Source organism: Suricata suricatta, chromosome 6 (genome assembly GCF_006229205.1).
Source record: "Suricata suricatta isolate VVHF042 chromosome 6, meerkat_22Aug2017_6uvM2_HiC, whole genome shotgun sequence".
Classification (NCBI taxonomy): domain Eukaryota; kingdom Metazoa; phylum Chordata; class Mammalia; order Carnivora; family Herpestidae; genus Suricata; species Suricata suricatta.
This window is the reverse complement of record NC_043705.1, coordinates 9,759,226-9,769,934: the sequence shown is the minus strand read 5'-3', so window position 1 is coordinate 9,769,934 and position 10,709 is coordinate 9,759,226. Positions and strand designations below refer to the sequence as shown.

At 41.5% G+C, this 10,709-nt stretch overlaps 1 protein-coding gene across 3 annotated transcripts; it reads right to left on the bottom strand.

The window, feature by feature from the left end:
• Positions 1–78: 78 nt before the first annotated feature.
• On the bottom strand, positions 79–10,614 carry ATG12 (autophagy related 12). 3 transcript variants are annotated; one of them, XM_029941629.1, is made up of 4 exons: positions 10,171–10,594; positions 6,516–6,652; positions 1,358–1,420; positions 79–531 (listed from the first exon to the last, which is right to left on the bottom strand). In XM_029941629.1, the coding sequence occupies exons 1-4, from the start codon at positions 10,331–10,333 to the stop codon at positions 472–474; spliced, it is 423 nt and encodes a 140-aa protein (XP_029797489.1). In that variant the 5' UTR covers positions 10,334–10,594; the 3' UTR covers positions 79–471. The 3 variants fall into 3 exon arrangements, with proteins under 3 accessions (XP_029797489.1, XP_029797490.1, XP_029797491.1); XM_029941630.1 differs by lacking the exon at positions 1,358–1,420 and having other exon boundaries at positions 79–1,288; positions 10,171–10,604; XM_029941631.1 differs by lacking the exons at positions 79–531; positions 6,516–6,652 and having other exon boundaries at positions 1,359–1,420; positions 10,171–10,614.
• Positions 10,615–10,709: the final 95 nt, after the last annotated feature.

Sequence of the window (10,709 nt, the reverse complement as noted above, 5' to 3'; positions counted from 1 at the left end):
CCCGTAGATCTAAAGGTAGAGGAGAAAGGGCATAACCCATACCTCACGCCGCACCTCCCTGAATGCACACGAAAGGAATCCCTTAGTCAACTGACTTTTATAGTGGAAAAAAATCAGCAGGGTGTTCACTGTACAAGGAAACAATCTCAGTCACTGAGAACTGGTAACCAAGAAGCTTTCTACAGCCTACGTCTCCTTTTCGGTCAATACGCTGGAGGCAGATCTGGAGCAACAGCTGTAGTAATGGGTATCCTCTGCAGTCAATCTTCCATGAGGCTTTGTGTATTAATACAAATCACATGTTTTGAATCCATCTACTCTATGGGTTTCTTTAGGCATAAACAGGAGTCACAGTAGATACGTGCTGAGTAGATCACATACACAAGTCTCTTGTCACAGGCAGCAAAACTTTTTCCAAGGGTGTTTCCTTTGTGAAGACTCACTTGGGTAGCAAGGCCTTTCCTCTGTGCTTCATCCCCAGGCCTGAGATTTGCAGTAATGTAGGACCAGTTTACCATCACTGCCAAAACACTACACACACACACACACACACACACACACACACACACACACACACAAAAAAGGGGCAACAAATTAAATTCAGTGTTTGATATTCCTACATAAAACTAAGAAACAAGTTATGTTATCTGTAAGACTACTTCTTTGAACAGGTCCAGGTTACTTAACACATCGGACACATCAGTAGTCATGAACGCTGACTAAAACCCAGTATGTTGGGCATGGCTGGCTTGCGCATTATCTTGTCCCATCTCGAACCGTAAGGAATGCACTGTTTTCTAGGAGTGGCGCCAGTGCGCACGCCCGAGTGATTATAGCCAGTAACCGTGAGAATGGGGAAGAAGGTCATTCCTATGTGGTCTTCCTCCTCAGTGTTTCGGGAGGCGATTCTGACTACTGTACTTCACAGTCCTCTCCTGTTTGTATTTTCATTTCCTAATTCCCCCGTCACTGTAATTTGAGATCCAACTATGTTTGAAGTGTTAGATATGACAAGAAAGTAATCTCTTCTTTCACGCCAACTAAGAATGGCCTATTCTCTCTTAAAATGTTGTCAGTTAATGATCACATCATCTCTACAGATGTTCAGACTCCGTTAAGAAACCAAAGCGCGGGGGACCCTGGGAGGCTCCGTCGGTTAGGTCATGACCTCACAGTTCTGAGTTCTCGGGTTCTCTGCTGTCAGTGCAGTGCTGCTTCAGGTCCTCGGTCCCCTCTCTCTGCCCTTGCCCCACGAGCAAGTGCACAGGCCCACGTGTGCTCTCTTTCTCTTAAAAATAAGCAAAATTAAAAAAAAAATTATTTAAAAAAAAAGAAAACAAAGCACTGATGTTTTTACCTCATAGAGGGTTCCAACCTCCTGGTCTGGGGAGGGTGCAAAGGACTGATTCACATAAATAAACTGCAAGAAAGAAGAAAAAAGGTGATTCATGTTTAATGGTATCTTGATTCATCTGCATTTTTCTGGGCTCCAATCACTCAGCTGTTATAAGTTGTCTTCAGAAGTGAAAAAAAGCTTCCCTAAACTCCTTCTAATACTAATAAATTAACCAACCCAATGAGAGCTTTATAAAGATCAGTAACGTCTTTCCTCTGGGTGAATACTACATAACAAAACTTCTGGTCCTACAATGTGGTTCCCAACTTTCATAACTAAAAAACTTTTAAATACTGTCTTTACAAATAGCATTTGAAGGTTTATTCAAGAAATTCCTAGAAATAAATTTCCCCATTTACTCATAAGTAAAGACAGGCTTTCTCCGAAGAAAATCCCACACACGTCCAGCTCCAAACCAAGAAATCTAGTATTTGAAATGCTCTGTGCATTTTGGGGCGGAAGTACAAATGCCACACATATTTGGACTTAAGTAATGTCACTGAAACCTAATGTCCTTACAGTCTTGTTCTTTAAAGGACACACTGTTCAATGTTTCAGTTGTCTGTTTTCACTAAAACATTTCTAGCACTTAAAACATTTTGGAAGATAACTGAAACAGAAGGCCACAGTGTCAAAGTGGGTTTTCTTTTTAGAAAACAAAACACATTATTTGCAGGTAACATATTCAATTTTCCTCTGTCTGTAATTAGACTTAAGACTAAAATTCCCTGGGCTTAGCATAGTCTAAACTTAACAGAAATTGGTGTGAATTTTAATGTGAATTTCCTATAATATCGATATAATACTCTGTGTTTAGTTCCTGGCAGTTTAAGTAGAAGTGGACTTAGATTTTATTCTTAGGACATTTTAAATTAGGAGACAGGCTCTTGGTGATAAGGTTATTTCAGCAAACAGTTACTGAGTGTCTATTATATGCTAGAAACTGCACAAAGTGTGGAGTTACAAATATTATTATGATCTCTCCCCTCAAGGAATTTTTGGTCTAACAGAGAGGCAGATGCACAGATAAGCAGACTGTTGGGAAAAGTGCACATGACAAGGTGCGCAGTATAGAGATGCGGCATTAGTTCAGACTAGCAAAAAGCTCAGGGAAGGTTCCTGGAGGAGATACCTGAGAAATAAATAGGGTTTAACAAGGTTAAGAGAGTAATATGGGCTTTGGAGGCAAATGGGCCAAAAGTAGTGAGCATCAGTGTGGAAGGGACAGCAGCATAGCCAGAGAAGACAATTACAGGAATTCAATGTGGTTTTTATAATGGGATGTAGCGACTGAAAGTGACTTAAAAAAAAAAAAAGCAATACAGCTAATTTAAAATTCCAGTAAGTGGGGCACATGTGTGGCTCAGTCGGTGAAGCAACTCTTGGTTTCAGCTCAGGTCATGATGATCTTACAGTTTGTGGGGCTGAGCCTGGTGTCAGGCTCCAAGCTGATAGCACAAAACCTGCTTGGGACTCTTTCTCTCTTCCCCTCCTTCTGTCCCTAACCCTGGCTTGAGGACTCTTTCTCAAAATAAATTAAACTTAAAAGTAAAATTCCATGGAAGTAGAATCTTAAAAATGCAATCTTTTGTTAAATGCGACAACTGTAGAAGATAAAATTGTTTTTATTTAAAGAAACGTTTCTTTAAGATTGTATTTATTTTATTTGAGAGAAAGAAAGCATGCGAACACACAGGGGAGGGAGGCAGAGGGCAAGAGAGACAATCCCAAGCAGGCTGCACACCCAGCACAGAGCATGATGCAGGGCTCGATCTCACGACCCTGGGGTCATGACCTAAGCTGAATTCAAGAATCAGATGCTTGACTGACTAAGCCAGCCAGGTGCCCTGGGAAGATAAAAGTATTTAAAAAATTGATTTGGTTTTTAAATTACTAGCCTCATGGTCATGAGGTTTTTCTCTAGAAGATTCTGCAGGACATGGGGGGACAATTCCAAATTCTTGCACATTGCTAATAGTTTGTGCCTATTAAACGTCAGTTTTGCTGCATATAAAATCCTATCTCACATTTTTCCCTTGTAACTCTGCTGTCAAAGCTTGGTGATAAACTAAAGCCAAGTTCTTTCAAAGCCATGTTCTCTTTTTCCCCCTTGTATGTATGAAGTTTTGTCTTTTGATTTCAAGTGTAGTACAATCTACTAGAATGTTTCTTGGTACTTGTTATTCTGTACTGATATTCTCAGGGACTTTTTCAATATGTAGTTTCAAGTCTTTTAAAGAAATTTTCCTTGGGGCACCTGGGTGGCTTACTTGGTTACGTGTCCAACTTTGGCTCAGGTCATTATCTCACAGCTCATGGGTTCAAGACTTGCGTCGGGTTCTGTACCGACAGCTCAGAGCCTGTATCCTCCTTTGGATTCTGCCTCCTTCTCTCGCTCTCTGTTACCCAAAAATAACTAAAAAACGTTAATCCGAAGCAGTTCCAGGCTCTGAGCTGTCAGCATGGAGCCTGACATGGGGCTGGAACTCACAAACCATAAGATCATGATATGAGCCGAAGTTGGATGCTTAACCAACTGAGCCACTTGGGTACCCCCAGTTTTTTTTTTTTTTTTTAAATTTTTAAAATGCGGGGGCGCCTGGGTGGGTCAGTTGGTTAAGCGTCCTACTTCGGCTCACAACATGATCTCATGGTTGGTGGGTTTGAGCCCGGTGTCGGGCTCTGTGCTGACAGCTAGCTCAGAGACTGGAGCCTGTCTTCGGATTCTGTCTCTCTCTCTCTGCTCACGCTGTCTCTAAAAAAAAAAAAAAACAAAAAACAAAAAACCAAAACCAAACATACACACACACACAAGTTTATTCATTTTTGAGAGTTAGAGAGAGAGAGACAGAGCATGAGTTGGGGAGGGGTAGAGAGAGAGAGGGAGACAGAGAATCCAAAGGAGGCTCCAGGCTTTGAGCTGTCAGCACATAGCCTGATGTGGGGTTTGAATTCACAAACTGTGAGATCATGACCTGAACCAAAGTTGGAAGCCTAACTGTCTCATCCAGTCTCGTCATAAATACTGATCATTTTTTGGTTTTGCTATCTAGTCGACTATATTTTTGTGGGAATATGGAAACTCAATGACTACTGACACCACACTGCTTAAAGTAACATCCATTTTGCTTAAAATGTGGGGTAAAGCTGGATCAAAAGTCAGATGAGTTTTGCTTTAATTGAGGAAAGTGACAAAATGATTCTTTTGTTTTCTACTAGTTACATGGGAAGAATTAATCAGATTCACTACCAAGGTTTTAAGTTGAACCATATGAAACTATTATTACATATTACAGTGGGTCAATGATGGCAATTTTTTGTGGTTCAACCTAATACATATTGATATCAATCAGGTCCTTTCAGATTACTGCATACAGGCAATACAAAGAGTCAGGAATCTAACATTAACACAGAACACAGCATCATTTTATTTTGTACTCATAAGTTTCTAATAGAAATGCCATAATTCTTTGATACTCCTAGGGGCACCTGGGTGGCTCAGTTGGTTAAGCGTCCGGCTTTGGCTCAGGTCATGATCTCACAATTTGTGGGTTCAAGCCTTGCGTTGGGCTCTGTGCTGACAGCTAGCTCAAAGCCTGGAGCCTGCTTCAGATTCTGTGTCTCCCTGTCTCTCTGACCCTCCCCTGCTCATGCTGTCTCTGTCTCTCAAAAATAAATTAAAAAAATTAAAAAAAAATTATTTGGTACTCCTCTGGGTTCCTATTTCACCATCCCTTCAGGCCGCACCCTTCATAGAGACAGCCTCTGCTCATTTCTTTTAAATATTGTATCCTCATTCCCCTCATTTTCCCACTTAGATTTGGAGTCTAGACAAGGTCCTCTGCTGCCATATGCATGTGGATGACACTATCACTTCCGCCCATCTCTGGATTTATTTAATTGAATTCTATATGGTATTCTTATAAAACAGATGCTTTACTCACTCTAATTGGTCACAAAGGCAACTTTCTCTGGAGGAATCTTTGGCTCTATGCTATTCCTGTCTCAAATAACTTCTAGTGATTGTCCTACCTTGCATTTACTTTTGTGCCTATCAACCTTTCTCAAGAGCCACTTCTAGCCAAACTCTTAGATCCGTTTCTTCCTCTTTAATGGCAGAAATATATTCCAACACATTCCACTTTAATAAATTAATTCACTCATTTTATGTATTCTCACCCTGAAGTTCACAAGCAACTATATCCCTTCCCAACACTAATACATACAAACTCTTAATTTGTATTTTTAAAAACAATTTCTTAATGATGAGAACTTTTTTGTTGTTTATTTTTGAGAGAAAGAGAGAGCAGGGAAGGCGCAGAGAGAAAGGGAAACATACATTCTGAAGCAGGCTCCAGGCTCTGAGCTGTCAGCACAGAGCCTGATGTGTGGCTCGAATTCATGAATGAATGATGAGATAATGACCTGAGCTGAAGTCAGATGCTTAACCGACTGAGCCACCCAGGCGCCCCTTAATTTGTATTTTAAAAATACTTAGTGATTCTTCAATTACCTATTCGCTCACACTATCTATATTACTACTAAGATTGTGATCTGCAGATAAAGGTGTCTTATCTGTTAGTATAACACGTTTGACAAAAAACCCCAAATGCATGTAGACTTTTAAATTTCTGTAGTCAAATACTAAGTTAAACACTGGTGGCATTTAAAAATATTAACCCTTACAAATGCTACCAGAAAGTACTGTATTATGAAATAGGTACCTCTCAGTTCTTCCAGGACATGTGGCAATATTCAAGGAAGCAATATTCTTCCCCATATTGCTTACCTCAAGAATATTGCAAAGAAAGGAACATTGATAGCAAAATAAATTAAAAACAAAACAAAATAAAACAAAACCCAGAACTTTTCTGTACCAATGTTCTAGGAGAGATCTTTCTGCATGGGCCTTCAGTGACTGAGAAAAACCACCAATACTGTAGGCACAAAAGTGGTTCACATTGTAAAAGCAAAGCTAAAATTCATTTCATTTTGGGGTTCCCCAGAGAATTTACTAAAGTACAGAAATTCCACCAGCACTTCTGTACACAGTTATCTGCAGTTGACCGGACACTATGGTGAATTTATGTGGAGGAAATGTTCACTGCTGCTTTCATACCAGCTGTTCAGAGGCCACAAGCTTAAGGAACTTTTTGATGAAGTCAATGAGTCCTTGAATGGTCCGTGTGCGCTCTACGGCCCACTTCTTTGTTTTCATTATAGGAGTGTCTCCCACCGCCTTCAACAGGACATCAACTGTCAAAGAAAAAAAAACACTGGCAATTATACCGAGCATTCAAAGAGGATGTGATATAAAAGACTGAAGAAAATTTAAACCTTTAATCTATACAGTTTATGTATCTCATCAAACTTTTGTGGATTTTTCTCCCTGTGATTCTACAGTCTCACAAAGGTCTCCTCATGAAACTGACCTTTAAAATGTATTTGGACACAATGGGCAATTCCAAGGGGAATAAATTAAATATTTGGCCAATAAAGATATGGAAAAAAATTTTAAGATAATGTCATGGCCTTTATCATAGACCAAACTAGTAAAATTACAATAATTGTGCAGACACAATTGCTGTCAGGAAAGCAAATTTTCTGAGAAGAATTATGATATATATCAAGTACTTAAAGATATGCTTTGACTGATAACAATTCTAGGAACCAAGTCTAAAAAAATTTAAGATGTGAAAAGAGTCACTTAAAAGGATTTCACCTTTGCTGAAGAATTCATTTTTACATAAACAAACAAAACTTAGTAATAGTTAGAAGAGATTGGTTAAATAACAGATATTATACTCTCTGATAGAATTTAAAGAATACAGTAAAGCATACACATTCTCAACTCCTTGGATTTAAAATCCTGGCTCTGCCACTTGCTAGATTTATATATCTGGATCAGCTTTTTTTGTTTTTTAATTCATTTACTTATTTTGATAGAGAGAGAGAGAACGTATAGGGGATGGACAGAGACAGAGAGAGCGTGAGAGAATCCTAGGCAGGCTCCATGCTATCAACACAGAGCCCAACACAGGGCTTGAACTCACAAACCATGAGATCAAGAGTCTGATGCTCAATTGACTGAGGCACCTAGGTACCCCATGGATAAGCTTTTTATTCTCTTTGTGCCACAGTTTCTCCATTTGTAAAAGAAGGATAATATCATTACTTCATAAGGTTGTTGTCAGGATTAAATTGAGTTAATATATGTAAAGTACTTAAAGCAGTTTCAGCTCATACTTACTGAACCTTAAGATTAAGTGGCCATTAGAGAAACATAAAAGCATATTCAACAGTATGACTAAGTCATCAAAATGCACTAAATATAAAACAGCATGTATTAGAGGATATCGATTTGTTTGAAACCATCACAAACAGATATTCACATAAATGTGAAATAGGGACCAAAATACTACTTCTCTGTAGTGACATTATAGATGATCCTTTGATTATTTGTGCTTTTTGTAACCAAGTTTTCCACGACAAATGCAATAAAGGAAAATAGTAGAAGGTATTAGAAAATACTAGATAATTTCAGATAGATAAATTGTTTCAATAACCCAAACACAACAATGCTAATAATGCAAAGACTATGAATCTTTTTCCTAAAGTTACTTTGCTTAAAACAAAACAAAAAACCCCCCAGACATCCACAAACAAAAGGAACACTGAAAGCAAAGTAGCGTATTGCTGCCCCCTAGAGTTAGCTCTCTTCTATTACATCCTCCTCCTGTCCTGTGCTTTAAAAATGGAGAGTGTCCCACCAGGTCACTGAAATCAATTTATTCAAGCTACCCCTGGAATGAAGGCACCTAGAACACAGGACACATACAACTTATCTTCCTGCTTAAGTTTATCTTCCTTTTTCCATTTAATAATTATAGCTTCAGTTATCTATATAGGGATGAATGGGAGGTAACAAGGTTTTGGTGGACTCACCTTCCATACCTCCCCTCATTCCCTGGGGACTATCTATAACTCAGTTGCCATCGGGCGTTTCAGTGAAGGGAAGCGGAAAGCATTGTGGGGTGTATGTGCTGCTGAAGGAAGAGGAGTGGGAGGGCAAGAAGCGACAGGAGGGAAAGTTACTGCAGCTGTACCGTAACCTTTTCTCTTTTTAGATTTCAAATGCAATTTGCTTAGAGTTCTCAACCCTAGCTAATACATTAGGCTCAACTAGGGGAACATATGCAAGAATACAGGTACCTCTATCAGTTAAACGAGAATCCTTTTGGAAGTAGGGCATTGGTACATTCAAAAGCCCTCCCGGGCCATCCTAACGAGTTCCTAAGGACCAACAACCTTGGTGAGCTTCAGGAATCTTATTCTTCTGTAGATTAAAACAAGGTGGGTCATATGAAATATTGAAGCTTTTTTCATCAGAAGAGATCCTCAAAAAAAAAGGACAATTTCAGGGTAGAAATTCAATAGCTAGCAATTAAGTTTTACATCACAGACGCAAACTCCAGAAAATGATAATGATCTTCCAAAGGTGGTTTATAGAAAATCAAAGCACCCCCCCCCAAAACTATGCAGACTAAAGAAAATATGTCATATAAACTGAGTCCCTATCTGTGTCGGGAGCCATTATTTTTTGGCCTCTTTTTACTCAGCGATCTTCATGGTCAAGTAGTAAGCTTTTAACTAAGGCTGTTAAAGCCGAAAAACGAAAAGAACCTTTCAGAAGTCGGTTCTTGCTTACAGCAAAAAGGAAAGGAAAAAAGAACCCGTAAAAAAATCACGGAATTCTTCAGAAATAAAGATTCTAGTGGTTATCTACACAAATAATCTTAGGTTTGTTTCTCTGCCAGTGTATCATGTAAGGAAATGATAGAACACGTTTCCTACAGTTGTAGGGGCGATCTGACTTAAGAGGGGGGCAGTGCTGGCAGAGTCAATTCTCCAAAATCAACAGCAACCGAACGCGGTTCTACTGAGAGGCTGTGAGATCAGGAAGTAAAAAAAACAAGCCATGCCCAAACTTTAAAACTCGGGAGTGAGGAGAGGTGCCTGAGGCCCAGAATCAAACAATCCGAACAGTAACTGCTGCCTTGACGCTTTTTTCATCTGCAACTCGGCACACAGTGCTCAAGGACAAGTGATTTCGTTACGATTTCCTGTATTTTACAGCGGTGAACCAATTCTCACGCGAGGAAGGGCTGAGGGTTGGTTCAAGCAATGCAAGGACTCGCTTACAAAGGCTCCAAAACAAGCTGGCGGGGGAAGGGGAAGGCGATGCTTATACCTTTGGTTTCCACTGCACATTCTTTATACTTGGTCAAATTTCAGGTTATTTTGGTACAAGGAGTGAATTCACGAGCCGTTGGTACAAAAAACAGCGACCCAGCCGGAAGGCGTGCATTCTAATCCAGGCTTACTACCGACCATCCCTATCAGGGTAAATCATTAATCAAATAATCAGGTCCCCTACTAAGAACCTGGAGCCACCGTGATCCCACTCTAGGCTCCCATCTTCAACGAGCTCGCAGTCTGGACAACTGAACGCAAGAGCCGAGCGCAGCGCAGGAAGTACCGTGGCACCCGGCACCACACAGCGAAGGTGCGTCCGGAGACGGCTTTCTAGAAAAGGACTCGACTCAAAGGTCTCGAAAGCCGAAAACTACACTTCCTCTCTCCTGACTGGTCAAAAGCCACGCCCGGGACCAGCCCTTCTCTCAATTTTGCTTCTCTATTGGCCGCCAGGGACCTAGTCGGACGCACTCTAAACCTCCCGCCACTGCCTAGAAGGAAACTGCTCTCAAAATTACTTTTTTTCTTGGTGTCGCCGGCAGGTTCCTCTGTTCCCGGGGAGACTGCAGCGGAAGAAGGGGGCTCCGGAGTGGCTGTTTCTGGAGAGACCTCCGTAGGTCCTTCGCCATCAGTAGTACTTGAGGGAGGGAGCTGCAGCCCTGACTCCGGCTCCTCAGCCATCTTGCTCAGTGGAAGGCGAGGGCGGAAGTGGTGGTTCAGCGCGTGCGGGGGGCGGGCTTTACGCCGGGGGCGTCGCTACGGAGGCTCCGGAGAGGACGGGGAGGACTCAACCCAACCGTGCTATTTGGAGCTGCCGGTGGGTCCTCTACGTGGAACCTGTCGCAGAGCCCTGACTGTTTACACCGCAACTACGGTTTTCTCACAGAAACAGCCCCCGGAAGGCGTCACTGAACCACGTACCCGCGCCCCGCTAGGCGCGCAAGCGCCTGTCTGACACGCGGGCTCGGGGCTGGAGATGTTTCCGCTTCCCTTCGCACCGCCCCCACCCGGGTCCCGCCTCGGCCCCGCCCCGCGGCTCGGGAGCGCGCGCGCGCGC

Bases quoted from the DNA above. Each gene is read 5' to 3' on its own strand.
- ATG12 (XM_029941629.1), bottom strand. From the start codon at position 10,333: ATGGCTGAGGAGCCGGAGTCAGGGCTGCAGCTCCCTCCCTCAAGTACT. The intron at 1,421-6,515 runs GTATGAAAGCAG...TCTTTCTTGCAG, and splicing joins TTGTGGCCTCTGAACAGCTG to TTTATTTATGTGAATCAGTC. The intron at 532-1,357 runs GTAAAAACATCA...GTGTGTGTGTAG, and splicing joins AGGTTGGAACCCTCTATGAG to TGTTTTGGCAGTGATGGTAA.